The sequence below is a fragment of the Asterias rubens genome, chromosome 1 (assembly GCF_902459465.1).
Source record: "Asterias rubens chromosome 1, eAstRub1.3, whole genome shotgun sequence".
Taxonomy (NCBI): Eukaryota; Metazoa; Echinodermata; class Asteroidea; order Forcipulatida; family Asteriidae; genus Asterias; species Asterias rubens.
This window is the reverse complement of record NC_047062.1, coordinates 13,684,451-13,704,279: the sequence shown is the minus strand read 5'-3', so window position 1 is coordinate 13,704,279 and position 19,829 is coordinate 13,684,451. Positions and strand designations below refer to the sequence as shown.

The window sequence follows — 19,829 nt, the reverse complement described above, 5'->3', positions numbered from 1 at the left end:
AACAAGTTTTAACCTTTTTGTTTTAATACGACAACGGATACGATTTGACCTAATTTACAATGACCCGCTAACGCACTAAAAAAACACCACAATCCACACCATTATCATGCTCCAATGCACACGATTTGGAAGACTCCCCTAAATCAAGTTTGATGAAACATCCCCCTGTACCAACGAACATCTCTTTAAAGTCTTTTCAAGAATCACTCTCCACTTCTGGAGATGATCCGATGAGATGACGTCACAACTTGGTATCCCTGGCGGGCGAACTGTGCTGTCCACAAAGAAGACGATACACACACAGCACACGGAAGGTACAAAACGACTCGGTGAGGCTGGGATAACTAGATTGCTTATCATTTATATTGGAAGATTGCTATCGGATGCTATAGCTTTATTTTCAAGACCACGGTGTGTGGTGGTTATTTTAGCACCAATAAGCTTCAGAATTCACCCATTTGGCCATCGTGTACATTACGTCTGAAATATTAACTTTCTTGTAGACCGGGAATTTGAATTTACCGTGGACGATCTTTGGAGGTACGCGGGAGGAACTGTACCATTTTCACGGCGCTCGTCATGTTCATTCACACGGTCTGCTGCGGAGGCTTTGGGCACTTTCCATTGATGCAGGACGACGTGTAAATATCAATACAGATTGACATTTTAAGATGAGATGAATTTGGCGACTGTTTTTTTGTTTGCGACAAAAGCGAGTTATGGATTGTGTCACTTTATATTAAAGTTTCATCTCTGCAAAAAAGTGTTGACATCACATTTTTGACCAATCCAAATATGTACGTCCCGTTTTAATGAGCAACTGAAGAAACTGAGCCGGACTTCGGATTTAAACGGTGACAGTTTGGGAGTAAATGGTATTTAGACAGTGGTCCGTTTTGGACCCAGGCCCCCAACGTTTGCTGCTTCGACAGTCCCTTGGGAAACGGAAAGTCGTGTCGTCTCAGTTGCATCTATAACATCGTTTTCTATCGTTGGTGTGCTGTAAATTGTGGGTTACAAAACATGACTCTGAAACTGGTTATTTTATCGATGCACTCTAACTTAATCATGGACAGAGAAGTTGACGATTGTATCGAACCGTCCAAAATGCTGCGTTCTTAATGTAGTGAAGGCCGACTTAAGACTTTCCTTGGATGTGTTCGGTTAATCAATGGAAAATACGAATGACAAATGTGAAATTTAAAAGAACAAAGAAACTAAAATACGCGTAAATTTATTTTACATAGGCCATTTTTATTGACTCGAGGAAGTGAACCAAATGAATGCAACTGGAAAATCTACGAAAACCCGACCACCAAGAAAGAAGAGTCTTCAATCTGTGTTGGTCCCATCCAGGAAATCCTGGGTGAATATGGCCTTATTCATGATGTCTATCACGAAGGCCTTAGCGGCCCGGTTACTCTTCGCAATTCACGGTATCGTTACGGTGTGGCGTGTGGCGAGCGTAAAGGGCAGTGCTGCTTACTATCTCATGTTGATGCCGGTGGCCCTGATGCCTGGTGAGATGATATTCACTCTACAGACCACAGATGCAGGGGAATGGAAATGGTAAGCAAAAAACAAACCAAAATACTACTAGTGTCCATTTAATGTCTGTCTGGAAGACAAATCTGGCACAGGAGAGATACAGAAGCAAGTAGGCATAAATAAAGACATCTTGAGTATCTTTGCACGGTGGGGGAGAGACCGACAAGGGGGGGGGGTTACTGGGTTATCACGCTATGTTACTAGTCATTGGTGAGACAGCTCGAATTTTCAATAAGTGATCAGAGCGATTTATCGAAACATCGGATTTTCAGAGCAAACATTTATTTATTTATTTTTTTTTTAGAGTTGTACAATCTAACATATCATGCAAAGTGTTCAAACTAAAACATGCAACCGGAAACTTATTTAATTACGTATATTCAGATATCATGCAAAGTGTTCAAAATTTGCAACCGGAAAACCTTTTAATTGCATGCCGCCGAAGGTATTGTTGGATTGATAATGACTGACCGAGACAGTGACATCCATGCAAAAGAACACTGCCCTCTCTCAGGAAGGATTTCTGGGGACGGTCTTCTGAGGAAACGAGCTGTGACCCGTGGCTTTATTTTTGAATATTACAAATCTTTATTGTGTTTATTTAGTTGTTGCCTTTAATTACCCCAGGGTGACCAAAAATCAGTAAAATAAACTTGTTTCCATTTGGGTCATGCGTGTTACAGTACGATATACGATGTACAAAGCAGAAGTTGGTATTCTACTAATATCTACAACATAAAACTCTAGCAAAAAGGAAACATCAAGATAAGTGAATACATGTCTACTCGTACACATACTATGTGGAAACATGTTATGACAATGTAGAAAGCAGATCGCAGGAGCATTTGGTTGCCTTGGCCTAAATGTGGCCCTTTAGTTGAAATGTTGAATGACACAAAATTAGTTCGACTATACCAATCAAATAAACCTGATTGCTTTCGATTCAAATCTCACACTGTGCTGCAAGCTCATTAAAGGTATTATACAGGGTTGACTGAAACAAATATAAAACTGTGTATTTTTAGTCTGAACGCTTACACTTATGAAGTTCATTATAGAACCATTTTTTCTGTGAAATGTTCCCCTCTGAAATGAAGACATAATTCGGGAACTGTATCTGAACACCGAAGAAACCAGCAACACCTGATTTTGGTTGTTACAACTATCACCAAGAACAATGTGCTTACAAGCTGAAAAGTGTGCTGAACACTTTTCCTCGACTCACACAACAGCTGGAGCCAAATTGTTTGTTTGTTATTTCATGCATTTTTTTTATGGTTGAATCACATCATAACATGAACACTGTCTGGAACTATTTTGTCAGCTCATATACCAATACCTTTAAACGATAATATTTGCGTGCAAAGAGTGTACCCATCGTGACGTGATGAGAGACGGGATTTCAAACTCTGTAGACGAGTCTGAGCTGTCTTAGACGTAATCACGGACTGCCTTCTCGGAAAGGTTTCTCTAAAAGAAACCTCAACCGGAGAACATGTATACATGTATATGCATGCACGCACACAACCTAACGGATCCGGTTTGTGGGGTACATAGGCCTAACTGTCTTGTGGGGTACAGGTTGAACAAATAATTCCCCTGTGGGGTCCATTGCTCGTTCAGTCAGACTTGAGACCGAGTTAAATTGGGATCGAGGACATGACTACGACCGCGATAACTTGGGACAGAGACGAATTCGACCGATATGACTTGGAACTGATTTGACTTGGGACCGAGATAACTGTGGACCGAGATGACTTGGGACCGAGTAATTTGGGACCGAATTAGACCGAGATGACTAGGGACCGATATGACTTGGGACCGAGTAACTTGGGACCGCGTTAACTTGGGACCGAGTAACTTAGGACCGAGATAACTTGGGACCGAGATAACTTGGGACCGAGTAACTTGGGACCGAGTAACTTGGGACCGAGTTGACTTGGGACCGATATGACTTGGGACCGAGATAATATGGACCGAGATGACTTGGGCCGAGATGATTTGGACCGAGATGACTTGGGACCGAGTTGACTTGAGACCGAGATGAATTTGGACCGAGTTGACTTGGGATCGAGACGAATTAGACCGAGATGACTAGGGATCGATATGACTTGGGACCGAGATAATAGGACCGAGATTACTTGGGACAACTTGGGACCGAGTTGACTTGGGACCGAGTAACTTAGGACCGAGATATTTTGGGACCGTGATGACTTGGAACACCGCCTATTGAACATAATTTACATCTATACCACATTGATTTTGTTTTTGAATGACTGAATATCTTTATAGGGACCGCACGTCAAAAAATTTAAATTGCAAGAATTTATGTTCAGTATAAAACATGACAAGTCACGCGTGTGTGCGGCACCTAAATGTAGCCCGGGCCCTACATGTAAAACCGGGTTCCAATCAAATGGCTGTTTAGAAGTAGGCCTAACTATAGATGGCCAAACAAAACCATGACAGTAAAGTCAGCTTGGTATTGGACATTTGACATTCACATGGGTTTATACAGCGAATGTGTACATTTTTGTTTCGACATTGGACATTTGACATTCACATGGGTTTATACAGCGAATGTATACGTTTTGTTTGGACATTGGACATATGTCCATCAAACTTACTTTACCGTCCTATTATTACAAATCATGTATTTTTCTTCCTCCAAGTCCATCTCGAAATACGCAGAAACATAATTGGTCATGGGTTTGGTACCGCAAAGCTCCATTTTGCTCATACTATATTAGATTGTCTGCACTGTTGTGATTTAATATACATTATCGTCTGAGAGAGAAGGATAGGGGGCAATCCTTTTATACAATAAGATTAAAGTCTGTCACATGCAACCTTTGATATAACGTCTCAACTGCACTCCTCCCGAGCCAGGTTTCCCTTTTGGAAAATTATCAGTTTCACGCATTTATCAGACCAATTATTAATACCTCTGAAGTGACACACATACGAGAAGTTCCTGCAGTGGGCCTCATGGCTTTACACTGTATCGTCCATTAGATACATCACCGCCTTTGAGATCCACATTGGAGCATAACTTGTGATCTGCAAATTAACGTACATGTGTTCTTTCAACGTGATTATGATGGCACTAGATGACAGGCTTTGCTTGGAAGCACTTTTCATCGGGTTAATACAAACATGTTCTGGAAGTGTCTCCTCCCATGTGGACACGTAAATGGGTAGATGGGTGAGGCGGGTCTGAAAGTGTGTCTCCCCCCCCCCCCCCCCCCGTGTGGGCACGCTGATGGGGAGATGGGTGAGGAGGGGGTTATTGAGAGAAGTCAAGTCTAAAGATAGGAACCGTGGACAAAGAAAAATAAAAACTACGCGCGGGGTTTCGTGCTAAGTGCTGACGGGCACACCACGCGGAGAGATGCTCGTAAGGAGTGATAACGTAAGCTCTGCTCGGCTTGAACATTTTAAAGGGGTTGCTTTGAGCTAATTCCGAAACCAGTCATTTCGGTCTGAGATATTTTGTCAAAAAATTGTGTTGATAAATGTGAAATTGTGACACACTTGTAGCAGTACATGATTTTCTCGAACGGTAGCCAGAAACTTTGGGTTTGATGTTTAAAATTGTTTCAAACTCCATCAAACTGAGAAATAGGTTTTGTATTATTTGCTGATAATATTTCCTGTGCTTGTTAAAGTATCCTTTTATAGATAAATCACCCTAAAAATAAATGAACTGCAATTTGAATATATTTAGACGGTCGCTCATAATATGATGGTTACTTAGCTCATATCCTATACCAGACTACCACAGTTGATTAAAGGTTTAATATGATGACACGGTATTAACTCAAACCACCACTACTAACTGATCCCAGCCCTCATCGTTTACATTTCACAAACACACTCAGCGTCCAGTTGTATTAATTTACAATAATATTGTAACAACAACGATTTCATAACGGTTGTTATTCGAAATGTATGGCATTTTGACGTGGTGGTAATAAAGGTTGATTCTTTACTCGTGCATTTGACGATTACGTTTATTTGTACGACACTTACACACGTAGAAGGTGAAAGCCTGACCACGACCTGTCAAGATTATGACAAAAGATGGTCACAATCAGACACAGTATGAAAAGGCTATAATTCGCCATGGTCGCCCTACGGGTCATGAGAAGGCAGAGTCAGATGCAGATCCTAATTATTGAAGGAAACTCCCAGATGGTTTCACACGGGAGAGAAATGTAAAGTTGTAAGATGCAGGATAAGTCTTTATATAGTGGGATGCGGTTAATTTAATTTGAGCGCCCGAAGGACGTGATATCTTGGGCAGTGTGTGAACGGCGTGATTAGACAGCAGTGCGGATTCAGTGCAGGGAGACCTGACCCAAGAATTCATTTTTATTTCTCACGTACGTTTTCCTGTAAATACATGTTGGGTTTCGTCCATTTTGTATCCACACTTTTACTAGGATGTAGGACTCAATTTAGATTAACATGTATACTCGAAACCAACTAGTAAAGTTTTCCTCGGTGTCACGGTGATCGGCACGCTAAGGTAACTCGGTTCAACTAAATCGTAAAAAAAACCAACAAAACTAAAGCCCGGTTCATACTTCCTGCGAATGCGAATACAGAGTTTATAGACATAAAATAATTTGAAAATATTCAAATTACCACTATAAAACCTATAAGATGTAACGGTTTACTATGGTCATGTTTAATCTAAAAGGTCTAGATTTCAAATGGGGTGGGTTGGGGGGGGGGGGCGTGCCCCCAAGTTGGTTTCGTCACTAGATTACGATAGATCTCATTAAAGTTGTACCGTTGTTGGTTCTGCAATGATTTTATTGCTGTACACTGCGTTTATTTTGCTACCCCCCCCCCACTCAACTGTATTGTTGTTTAACCTGATACCTGGCTAGAAATTACATGGTCCGAATTGGTAAACAGAATAACCTTTGAAAATGGTAAAGGTCTAGTATTCTACACAAACAATAATATTTGTTATCAAATAATTCATTAAAACGTATAATACTCATTATTCATGTTAGAAAAGAGGGTAAATAACTTAACTGATTTTGACGTAAAGATTTACAAAATAGTTATGAAAAACTTTACCGAATCTGGTAAAACGTTACCAAACTATTCGGAGGTTCGTATACAACATTGCAAATTTGAAAGATTGTAACACAACCTGTGTGTTTTTTTTTGTCTTTGTGCACCGATTGATCAATAGCGATTCATCTTCCATTTTCATTGGTTCCCAACAGGTTGTGCCCAAGCGCCCTACTTTACCTAGCCAGCGTGGTACCAGGACTGTGGGTGCTTCAGCTGGACTTGTACCAGAAACGAATTGACTTTCGAGATAACATGAAACTGATCGAGTGTTCGGCAAAGATCGTCTACAATCACACTTCATTTACAAACCTCCAAGGGGTAAGTTGACACAACTACTTTATATTGTTGGTTTATTAAAGGCACTGGACACTATAACGTTTAAAACAAAAACTTAGTTGGTAACGAGCAGTGGCGAGCTGTTGATAGTATAAACATTGTGGTTAGAGAAAGAGGCAATTTCTCAATAAAATATTAGCAGACTTCATGAGGCCTGAAGCCGTTTTTAGGCATCTAAAAGCACACCTATTTCTGCACAACGGTGTTTTTTTCTTTCATTACTGTCTTCCGAACTTCGATGCACAGATTTGTTGTTTTACGCATATGTTGGGATACACCGGTTTTTGACAATAACCAAAGGTGTCCAGGACCTTGAAATGGAATGTATAGTTTGGTACTCACTCTTAAATGTAATGGCAATACAAACCTATAGGTAAGAAGCCTGTCTGCAGCTTTCAATGGTCTAGGCATTTTAAGAAGCATTTCACTTCGAAGTAATGTGTTTATGGAAACAGATATTAGTTGTTATGCCCCAAAATTTGATCATAGAGTAATGCTTTTCAGATTGTGTGGTTATGAATAGACATACAAAAAAGCAGAGTGTCTTCTGCAGTTCAGAGCGTGGTGGTTTTAAAACTGTGGGAATTCTTTCATGATTGACCTTTGAAGATTTACTAAAAACAAGGAGTGTATAGACCACTGTGAACCGTGTTTACAATAAGTGTGACCTTGTACATTTTTTCAGTATTCTGACAGGCAAGATACTACACTGGTCCTATAGGAAAGTTGACATTTTGTGTAATAATTTCCACATAAAACCAAGAGTTATGAAAGTAAAAGCTGGTCAAGTTTTCTTCCATTGAGCTGTGTACAAATCGTGCCTGCAGGAAGTCCAGGCTCTGTGGCTCTTTTGTAAACATGTAATGTCACAGGTCACATCGTCTGTAATAAGACAAACAAATTTTATTGCAGTTGCTCCAAAATGGTAATGACCAGCGATACAAATCTGAAATATCTATTTCATTGATTATTTTGGTTTCAGCTCCAGATCCCCGTGATTCTTGCTGATGACGAGTGGGCATTGGCACTGGAGCAGATCTTGCTTTGTCTTCTCATCCTCGGAAGGTGGCTTCTCCCAAAGGGCTCCCTCACACGGGAACAACTGTCCCAGCTTCTCATGGTGTATATCGGTATGGCTGCTGACATCTTGGAGTTTTCCTTGGAGAATCTTCGCGAAGAGCAAGTTGTGTGCAACAAGAGCATTATCATGATAATACTCGCCTTCTGGAGCTGGAGTCTGCAACAGTTTGCTATGGTCCTGACCTCCGTGGCGGGTCCCAAAATCAGGGTCTTCAACAAGCGGCAAGAAACCCCTCGCAGTGACCGGGAGGATGCCGCCGGGTCGGAACCGGGTGAGTCTCCGCCCGAGCACCACGTCAATCATATGAATAAAGGGTGCTGCTCTTCGGAGATCTGGGCCCTGTGTATCTCGTTGATCATGCAGGACGGGCCGTACCTCGGCATGAGGCTATACCTCATCATACGCTTCCAAATCATCAATCAGATGATGCTCTTCTTCACATTGAAGAACATGATGATCTTCCTGCTTACCGTGTACCGGATATGCGTGCTGCACACGTCGAAGGGCGACAAGAAGCTAAAGGTCAAAGTTCGAGTTGACCCAGGAGATGGATTAAAGGGGCTGGTCCTACCACTGGATATTGGGCTGGGTGTGCCGCAGACGATTGTCCTCAACGGGAAGAGGTCAAAGCAGATCGAACCGGAAGTAGTTCAGAAGAACGGAATTGTTAATCAGGACATAGAACATACGTACGTTGTTGCTCACGTTGATGAGCGGATGAGAGGAAAACCGATGATCAGTGATGACCAAATTGAAGAAATTGAACTTTGAGTCTGAGAAGCTGACGTCACCAGTTAATGGATTCCAAACCCCACCTTCTTCGCGTGATAGCCTAGCCACAGTTGAATTATACTCATCATAATCACCTCACAGTACCGCCATAAAACTATATTTTTTGATTAAATTGAGGCAGAAAATACAACCAACGAAACTCCTACAAAACAACAACTAAGGTTTGGATCTCCCGTAAACAAATGAACGTTGGAGCGGGAGAGGACTTGAAGCTGCTACCAAATCCGATCAACTCGGGCTGTTTTGGTTTTTGAAAGTGCATTTCTTGCTACTCTGTAAACAAAATTAACCACACAATAAAGTAGCGATAGTGGTGGAAAAATCATCTGAATTTCAGAGGTAATTATTGCAGAATGACAAAGGGGACGTGACGCATGTGAGAGCAGACTAAGGCCGTGTCCAAAACAGCGACTTCGGCTACAGCTACGGCTAGATCGCGCGCGTCTGCCTATTCTTCAACACTGGTAGACGCGCTGATCTAGTCGTAGCTGTAACCGAAGTCGTCGTTTCGGACACGGCCTTACCAGCTAAATCTATTGTTCTCGGTAATGTGCGCATGCTCAGAACTACGTAAACAACGGAAATTCACCTGGTAAGTCTGCTGCCACCTAGCGTTCCAAAGTCTGACATTCTAAAATTATATTGTTACGAGCATAATTGCACATCTGCATTGACAACTCAGGGTAAACAAAACAACTTAACAATAAAAAACAATTATACTGAATCCGTACAAAAAGCTAGCTCGTAGAATTTGCGTTCTTGGAGAAATGCCAAAATGTGCCAATAACGCCTTTATCAGTCTCATTATCCAAGATTCTTTGCTGTGTATTTCATTGTGGTCGTAGAGCTAGCAAAACATACTTTAATCTGCTTTCTGTAAAATTAATCTTCAATTGGTGTAATATTCACAACATTTTGTTAACTTCATTAGAAGTAAAGTTTAAAACATGAGTTATACGTTTATACTTTGATGATCTCTTTGACCATCCATGATAAGTCGCACTTCACGCTCTGAAAATTCACGTGGTCAGAATTGACCTGGATACTGGGTCCCTGGGTTCTTGACCCTTTCTGGGTCAGTATGACCAGGAACTTGTGTCAAACTGACCCCAGATGTGTCAACATGACTCATAATCCTCGTCAAAATCACATTTTTAAAGTACAGTTTTTTGTACACTTTCTTTGTCAGTCTCAGAATCACAACAATGCCAGTTTTGGAGCCAGATGTAGCGAAAACTTTGGGCGTGCATCACATGCGTGTGAAACAACACCGCTGATGAACACGCAGTAAGACGAGTGCCAGTTTACCTGTAGTCACTATGACCATAGAGCAAGGATGGCTATGACTTTTGCTACGGGTGTTGCTCAGGGACGTCCTATACTTCAACGCATGACAACGCGGCGATCAAACCGTAGCCACAGCCGCTAACTTCGGACACGGTCTTAACATACAATTTTGGACTCAAAAAAATGTCATAGCTGCTTGTGACGTAGCTGGCTGTGACGTCATTACAAGGGATCAACAGCATTACAATTATTTTGTATGTAGCATTTACTCTCAATCTGACAGTGATAGCTTTACGTATTATAACTTTGATAATAATGAACTTTATAATAATGAACAGTTTTTAAAAGCGCAAAATTACAAAGAAGTACAATGAAGCGCTTTTGGAAAGTTAAAGAGTGAAACCAGGACTATTAATAAAAAAAAAATAAAAAAAAATACAGAAAGAACTACAAAATGCATACAATGAAAATACAAGTTACTAAACTTGAGTCTTCAAATAAGGCTTAAAATTTTAATTGTTCTAGAGAGGAGCTTTCTTTTATGCTATTTTAGGGAGTGAATTCCAGAGTTCAGGAGATGCAACCTTAAAAGCTCTTGCCCATATTATTTGGTGGAGGATGGGAAAGGAGTGAGGAGATTTTGTGATTCAGAACGAAGCTTTCTAGTAGGGCAATAGTCGTGGAATTATTCTTTGAGTCATTGAGGAGCTATACCTTGTTTGCATTTGAATATCGTAGGAGTTCGACAATTATTCTCTGTTTAACTATTCTCTGCTTTCGAAACAAAATCAAAACAATCGATTGACTAACTTTCTGAGAGCCATGGATTGTGATGTTCAGCGAAGTCAGTATACTTTTCTAGGTTAGTTATTGTATTTAGGCCTATTATTAATTTATAAACTAAATTAAATAATATTCGTTGTTTGATTGGTTCAAAATATGTATGTTTCTGTGTCATAAAGATGTTATACTAACCATTATTTGCAATAAATTGTTACATGAAATAATTTATAATCACAATTGTCAATGTTGAGAGAGGTATAGTTAATATCTCTTGTTGCGAAGGTCGTGGGTTTGAATCCCTCGAGCAACATGCCTGTGATTGTTAACATGTAATGTACCATGTAATACCGTTGTCACAAATAGTAATTATGAATACCAAATTAATCAAAATGTGATACCTTTAAATAGCTCAAAATAAGTAAGCAATAAAACAGGTAAAGGTCCCCCAACTAAACTAAATTACACAATGACATGAAGTGTAGCCTACATGCTTAAAGACACTGGATACTATTAAATGACCACAAATTTGGCCAAATGGCGGAATTTTTGAATGCTGTAGCATGCCATTTTTGCTATCAGTTTTTGGTACTGTCTAATACTCTACACCGACTCTATGTTAGGTTTATTATTAAATCTGAAATATCATAAATATTCATTGTGTTTGTTGATTGCCGGAAGAGTATTTGCGTAAACAGAATCTAAGCGTGCCTGATATCGTCAATAGTAGGTTACCTGGCGGTGTGGTGGAGTGGTGATGGCCCCTGTTGCGTACAGTCAATCAATACATGAATCAATTAATCAATACAGGTAAACACATACCAATATGAAGACCCCCCTGGTGGGGGGGGGGGGGGTGACTTCCACTATCAAAAAAATGAAAATAATTGTAAAGCGCAAACTCCACAAAGTATGTTTTGCCGTACGCGGAACCGAAGGAGGGGTGTATGACTCTATACACGCCCTTCTTCCAGACACACAAAGTACTTTCCAGTAACAGAAGACCGTAATCAATAAATGGCTTTTGACCAAAGCATGGTATCTAAGTATAACACTTCTGTCGCTAGAAAATACCCCAAAGACGTTAAGTCCCATTCCCATGCAGAGTTTAGCCTCCATACGAGGGCACAAAATCGATCAAACTTTCACGCTCGGTTTTGCACATTGGTTGCCAACGCCCTTCTACTTAGTAAGGAAATGAGGTAATGGTGTACACAAAACTATGACATTTATTACAAATAATATTAGGTTTGGGTAAGTTTGTCCATATCAACCAAACCAAACAGTACACTTCACCCAGTAGTGCCCACCATATCTCAAAAAAGAGCTGAATAAGCACAAGTATAGCCAAAGCAATGCTTACCATCAGAAAAAAAGGTTACCAGCCATGATACCACGGCACATTAACAATTTGAGACTGGTATGCTGCTCATTTCTGCAATCAGACCAACTGTTAAGACTATTGGTAATTACCATAGGGCTATGGTAATTTCTTAAAATAATTATTAGCATAAAAACTTTCTATGGAGAGCTATTGATAGTATAACAAATTGTGAGAAACGGCTCCCTCTGAAGTAATTTGAGAAAGAAGTCTTTCTCAGTAAAATATTTGAATTGAATTCGAGACCTCAGCTGAGGTCTCAAAGTCAAGGTATCTAAAAGCACAACTTGTGCAACTTGTGCGGGATGACTGGTCTTTAACAATTACCAAAGGTGTCCAGTGCCTTTAAGCTATGTATGAAACTGGGCACAGGTTGTATACAGAGAACACAATTCTACAATAGAGCAAAATACAGCAGTACGAGTCTTCACGAAGTAGTCATCCCTGATATTCATGGCCAAACTACCTCACGTGTGTAATTCATTAATTGAAAACTGTCTCGACTTTGGAGCCTTTGAACTGTCATTTCTTACGCAAAGGGTGAATATGAACATCTGATGCCATGTATGTGCCAACCAGGCAACAAAAGAAAATACAATTTTTCTGGACCCATATCATCTCTATTACAGTTTACATAACACTTTAAGAATAGGCCTATAATAGTAGTTTTAGCGAGCGAAATGGGAAGGGCTGAAAGCTACGTGGGTGCTTTAAAACACAGATGCAGACATTATTATTACGGGCAAGCTAAAAAATATAAGGGAAAACCAAAATGATAGAATTTTTCCACGATTCAATAAGACATTTAAATAATAGTAATATGAATGGTTACCGTAGCAATTTGCATGGGGAATGGATGAATGGGAGTTTGGTGGTGGATAATAAGTATATCTCAATCATGACTACAGGCAGTGGACACTATTGGTAATTTAATACTCAAAATAATGATTAGAATAAAACCTTACCTAGTAACGAGTAATGGGGAGAGGTTGATAGTATAAAACATTGCGAGAAACGGCTACTCTGAAGTAATGTAGTTTTCGAGAAAGAGCTAATTTTCCACGAATTTGATTTCGAGACATCAGAATTATAGATTTTTGAGGTCTCGAAATCAAGCATCTGTAGGCACACAACTTCGTGTGACAAGGGTGTTTTTCTTTAATTATTATCTCGCAACTTCGACGACCAATATTGAGCTCAAATTTTCACAGGTTTGTTATTTTATGCATGTTGAGATACACCAAGTTAGAAGACTGGTCTTTGACAATTACCAAAAGTGGACTGCCGATTGGGTGCAATGCTTCGGGGTGTGGTGCTTTGGGGGCGTTCAGACGGTTTGAGGATTAAGTATTAAATAGTGGGGGCTTCTTACTAGGTGTACTTTTAACCAAGTTTGACTATATCGTCGTGTGCCCGGCAAAAGGGCGTAAGGCCTTACGCCCTTTTGCCGGGAACATAAAGTAGTTCGTCCCAGTAACAAAAGGACGTAAGCAACAAAATGGCTCCTGACATGAAAAATATGTCATTTTTGTTTGTTCTTTTGCTAGAATTACCCTGAAGACATGTTTCCCCATTCCCCATGCAGAATTTAACCTTTCTAGAATGACTTTTGCATAGCAACAAATTTACCAAACTTTCCCGCTCATAATTCTTGAAACACAAATTTTAACATAAATTGCTTACGTCCTTCTGCCGGGAACTTTCCCTTACGTCCTTTTGCCGGGCACACGACGATATCATAGTGAAGTGAGCTTTGTTGCTCAAGCTAAGACGGCCTATCAAAGCGCCTTGCATAATCATTAGGCCGGTGTCAGATGCAATTGTGTCCGCCATGCAATACTGTCCGCCCCAGACACTTTTGCATATGCAATCGTGTCCGGGGCTATGCAAAAACCGTCCGGCGGACATGTACATGTGTGTGCGCGCGTAAGAGTGTGCATGCCCTGAACCTGATGCAGCATGAATATTCACGTATTTTATGATTGCAGCGAATACCAAACGGCCGAACATTTCCCACGTCATTCATGACATGCACTTAGCTTGTAAAAAAGGGCGAACGTGTTCCGTCGACCAAGGGCGTTTAATTTAGTGCAAGGACGGTTTTGCAAGGGGGCGGACACAACTGCATATGCAAATGTGTCCGGGCGGACACAATTGCATTATGCAGCAGCGTCCGGGCGGACACGATTGCATATGCAAAATCGTCCGGCGGACATTATTGCATATGCAATAATGTCCTCCGGATAGTATTGCATAGAGGACATAATTGCATGCGACACCGCTACCACCTTTCATCTTGAAACCATTGCAAAAACTGTGGTGTTAAAGTATACTCATGCGTGTCGTAACATTTAAATAGGGCGCACCGAAGAAAGAAACAAAATTAACATCATATAGGGTGTTAAACTCGACACCAATGTAATTGTTTGTGTAGAAAGTTATGTTGTTTGGATGGTGTAAATTTAGATTTTTGGTAGTACAATGTGACAACAGTCACCCATGGTGTCAATTCAACGCCCATTCCGTTTGCAGTGTAAACACCACCCAATATATTATATGGTAAATTGCATTAGATTAGGCCTTTATAAGTACTGATGAAGTAAACAAAATAATATGCACATGTTCAGTACTGTTTAACAAACCTTAATGACAATTATAGAGGACCGCATTTTGAGACATTTGTCCAATTTTACGGAGCTGCCAAAGCAGAAAGCATTTCTTAATTATAAATAACGTTTTATTTAATTTAACTGAATTGAACTATTTCCTGCTGGATACCAGTCACGGGTAATGTACATGACATGATATTTTAGATGAAAACCATATTCTAGTAAGCATAACCTTTTTGTGCTTAGCTACTTTTGTATGTAAACAGCTCTTTAAAAATTGGCACCTGATAAAAATAGAATGATAATAATGTTGTGTAGTGTTTTGTTTTGTGCGTATTGTCTAACTACTAAATTTACAATTAAAACATATGTAAGGGAAGCGATGCAAACTTTTTACATTGTGCCGTTGTTATTTTTTCCAATCTATTACATGCTACCTTTTTTTTCGTTTACTCGACAAAATGGTCACTCTTTCAATACATGGCCTGGGGTCGTAGCGGTAAAGGGCCGGTAAAAGGATCATTACGCAAGAATAACGTCTCAAACTAACATCGAATGTTAAAGAAGCTCTTTGAGATAAGAAGTTCCTCCAGCAGACACAAAACCCGAAGCCATTTCCACCTCTAACACCGACCACATGAATAAAACATGAGAGTAAATCTTGAAGAAAAGTCCACCTCAAAGACCGTGTAATAAAATTATCCCTGCTTTATCGAATTGTGCATACGACAATTACGGCGGTAATACCAATTGCCTCGCACGCCACTTTCGCATAAATTTACAACTTCGCGCCCTTGTATATAGGGAAAGTTGAAGAGAGTATCGTGCCCGCCTGATTCGGTGATAATGATTTGAATTGCAATAACAGGCACATGGTATCGCGTAGCTTGACCTAAACTGTCTTGAGATTTGGCCTGTGACGTCAAATATGAGTAAAAATGTATGCCCGTATATGGTCTGGCACTGTTTTAGTCACTTAATGTAAAACAGCATCACAGTTTGTAAGAAATAAAATTGGCAAAATATAAAGAAGATTGGATATCGTAAAAGAAATACAAGTTTTTATAATCACAAGCTTGAGCCCCTTTTTCTGAATTAACTATTGAAAAAAAAAAAGGGTTATGGTGAAACATGAAATTACCATAGCCTTCTATAGTTCAATGACCATTGACGTCAGTGGTACTTGCACGGTGTTTTCATGGCACCATCATCGAATAAAAACAATATACGAAGAGCAACTGACTTCCCCCGTCGGGACCCCTCCCCGTCGGGACCCCCTCCCCGTCCGGACCCCCTCCCCGTCCGTGGAAAGGATACCGTACCCACGGCGTTTGGGCGTGTGAGTACCTTCATAATGACGTTAAGAGATCAACGGCTCCCTTGTTTCTGACATTGTTTCTCTGAAACCAAAACAAAAGTGGCGATGATAAGATTGCACTCAACTTGCTCGAACAAATATTGCACGACCTGAGGGGTCCATGAGTATTTAGCTGATTTATATTATGCACAGCATGCACTGAAGAAACATGTTATGCAAGAAACTCAGTGATACAAAATTGGATTAGATCGTATTCGAGAAGACCCGTAGTCTGCAGACGACTTTCCTTTGTTTCGGACGGGAAATCTAAACGTTTCCTTTTGATGATTACAGACAACCGATATGTTGAATTAGAGACTGCTTGCGGGACTCAACTATATAGCTAATTTGTATTCTATTAACATTTCCAACAAATAGAGAGATTGTCAACATAAGGCAATAAATAGCTCCGCTTGCAAAGTGCCGGCACGTTCAAACCGAAGCTCGCTGGTTCAAATCCCGATCAAGTTCAGATTTCTTCGTTTAAACCCAAATTATCAAAAAAGTTCCTAGTCAGTAGTCATTGTGATTTTACAATTTAATCTGAAAGTTAACCATCAATGACAGGCCACTATCATATAAAAACACTTTGTATGACGCACTGTGATGTATTAAATGCTAATAATATATAATGACAATCTGTTAATGTCTTATTCCAGAGTTTACAAATTCATCATAACTTGAGTCATGGCCAACTATGTATAATTCCATTTAGATTCGCGGCAAATTACCGTCTGTTCTTTAGTCACAGATGACTTTAAAAATCTAACATCAGTGTTTTCTGATGCTCATAAATACTTTGTCGAAGGGGCCATGTTGTGTATCGTCAGTCACACAGCCTGAGGGTAAACGGTTCGGAGTAACTAACACACAGCCAGCGATGTGAGACTTTATTTCATTAGGTGATAATTGCCGTGCTTACGGTGTGTTTAAGCAGAATATCTGGACGGAGGAGGCCGACGATGGGGCAGGATAAATCTATGTTATGGTTCACAGATCGGGACTTAAAGGGAAAGTACGACACTGTGTTATAGGGGGGGGGGTCAATTAAATCTCTAGATTTTAAAAACATAACATGTTACCACGCATTGGAAATGGCATTAAATTCGGTAAAAGGAAATACTCTGTTTTGTAGGAGACGAGCATTATCCCAGAGGACTCCAGGATACGATATCACTGAGTTGGTTTAAGTAAATAAAAAAAACCTCCGATACTTGAGAAGGCTGAAACAGCTACTTGAGCAAAACATTTGTAACGGGAATGTTATTTTAACTTGTTTATAAAGTGTTTATTTATTTATTTATTTTGATAACTTGACATGTCTAAATATGTTTGTATTATCGATAGTAAAATTTAGACTCGACCTCAAGTTTTTTTACTCAAGACTATCTACACTTCTGCCGTTGACGGCGTTTGTAAAACTGAAAATACTTTGACGTAAAGGTAGATGATTACTTTTTTTTGTTTACAGGTAAAATCTTTAATTAATCTCATGTCAACTAAATTTCCATACCAATTAAAAACATTTAGGCTAATCTTTAAATCTATCACAAGTAATGTCATTTATAATGTCTTTGTCAGTATAATGTTTACATGTGTTTTAAGTTAGTACTGTCTTCTAAAGAAACTGGGAACAAGAACAAACTATATAATCAGGTATGATTATTAATTTCATTCTTCTTTGACGCACAACGTGGAGAAAAACGCCAAGTCAATTGTGATAAAATCGTAACCATCTAAATCAAACGCTTAATATTCCACTAAACATACAGTAGCGACGTTTACATTTTTGTGGTGTTTTCATGTTTTCTGGATGAGGGGTGAGGTCTTGTTCAGACTTGTTTACAATGTTGATGTTTTGACTATGCATTGCCCCGGGCAGTTATTTACAGGGTGAACTAGATCATTTACCGCTATGGCATATCGTACGGTAGATTTAAACTAGAACTGGGACAAGGAACACAGTTATCAACTGGTCTTGGTCTAATTAATATTTCTGTTGGAATATGTACACTATCAAACAATGATCTCTAACTTACCCAAGAGAGGCTCAACGGTCAGACAAATGTACTCAACTCCCAACACGGGCTCTAAGGAAAGTCACACATCTTTAAACCCGCAATAAAATTATGTAAATTAATATAATTTTATTTGAAATATCTACAACACATATGTTTACACCAAAGAGCGTCAGTCGAAAGGTCAAACTCAGTGCCATTTTGATTGAACATCACAACAATTCAGGAATAAAATACGTGTAAACATTTCCTGTACACAGTGTATAGACCGTATCGAATCGTGACGTCAGTGGATGTTGACAAATATCGCTTTGGGATACAGTGGTATTTTAGTGGTATTTTACACAATGTTAAAGTGAAGTTAATAGAGACTTGTATCATTGCTCCCAGTTTCATAAAGTCTCTACCTACTGGGAAAATGATTGCATCACGAAACTGAACTTAATCTTAGAGCTCACTTATTATAGTTGTCTTGAATGACTTTCATTTTGTCAATGTCAACGTAGTCACCGATATCGCAACACGAATCACTAGCGAAGAGAGAGTGTACGCACGCACAAGCTTCTGGCTTAGATTCGTATAGACCCTTTACGAAACCACGGATTCGGCTTTGGATTCGTCTAGCTTGGCGCCGCGGTTGTTTATGGCAATTTTGCGCGTGCTTTGCCAACGCGCTCGGGCTTCAGAGCAGACGAGAGGACGGAGCCTGAATTCGAATCCGCGGTTTCGAAAAGGGCAGAAAAAACGTCTGGCTCAGATTCGTAGACTCGTATAGTCCCTCCGAGCCAGTCGATGTTGCGCCCTCTATCGGTGACTTATACAAAAAGCAGTGTCGCTAATATTGGGTGCGTTCGATTACCTTCCCTGGGTCGACCCCGATGTGGCGTATTTTATTTTTTTCCAGGACTAACGTGGGCACACAATTACCCCACGTTCGTCCTCGAACCTGGAAAAAACCCCAGACACGTCACCACGTGAGCCTTCCCGTGGTGACGTCATTGCACCTCGGGCCAGCCCCTTGAGCCCCACTTCTGGATAGGGTCACTTGGGGCTGACCCGAGGTGCACTGACGTCACCACGGGAATGCTCACGTGGTGACGTGTCTGGTTTTTTTTTCCAGGTTCGAGGACGAACGTGGGGTAATTGTGTGTCCACGTTCGTCCTGGAAAAAAAAATAAAACACGCCACATTGGGGTCGACCCAGGGAAGGTAATCGAACGCACCCTAAGACTAATTTTCAGTGATCAAGTTTATAATACCATTTGGTCACGGTGCTTAAAAGGAAGCACCAACAATACAAATGGAAATTCCTCTTCAACATCAGAAACATTGAACACGTAACAAATTAACATTCTAAAGTAAATTTTCAACACGTCTGAATTTCTTTGGTCGTTTTAAGGAAATATAAAAAACAGTTAAACATTGTTCTTAAAAACCAGTAACCACTTAATAAATAATTGAAAAGTGTCATACAAATAAGAGGTAGGCCTAGTCATTTTTCCAATACTAAATAAGTTATTTTGTTGTTTAACAATAGTTTCCAAGA

At 40.0% G+C, this 19,829-nt stretch overlaps 1 protein-coding gene across 2 annotated transcripts; it reads left to right on the top strand.

The window, feature by feature from the left end:
- The first annotated feature begins 365 nt into the window (after positions 1–365).
- Positions 366–12,434, top strand: LOC117301217 (transmembrane protein 26-like). Of its 2 annotated transcripts, XR_004520273.1 has the most exons (4): positions 366–1,569; positions 6,795–6,960; positions 7,961–9,190; positions 10,041–12,434. XR_004520273.1 is itself a non-coding variant. In XM_033785110.1 (3 exons), exons 1-3 carry the CDS (start codon positions 1,280–1,282, stop codon positions 8,828–8,830), a joined length of 1,326 nt encoding a protein of 441 aa, XP_033641001.1. In that variant the 5' UTR covers positions 366–1,279; the 3' UTR covers positions 8,831–9,212. The 2 variants fall into 2 exon arrangements, 1 of the variants encoding a protein (XP_033641001.1); XM_033785110.1 differs by lacking the exon at positions 10,041–12,434 and having other exon boundaries at positions 7,961–9,212.
- The last annotated feature ends 7,395 nt before the right edge of the window (positions 12,435–19,829 follow it).

Bases quoted from the DNA above. Each gene is read 5' to 3' on its own strand.
- LOC117301217 (XM_033785110.1), top strand. From the start codon at position 1,280: ATGAATGCAACTGGAAAATCTACGAAAACCCGACCACCAAGAAAGAAG. The intron at 1,570-6,794 runs GTAAGCAAAAAA...GGTTCCCAACAG, and splicing joins GATGCAGGGGAATGGAAATG to GTTGTGCCCAAGCGCCCTAC. The intron at 6,961-7,960 runs GTAAGTTGACAC...TTTTGGTTTCAG, and splicing joins CATTTACAAACCTCCAAGGG to CTCCAGATCCCCGTGATTCT.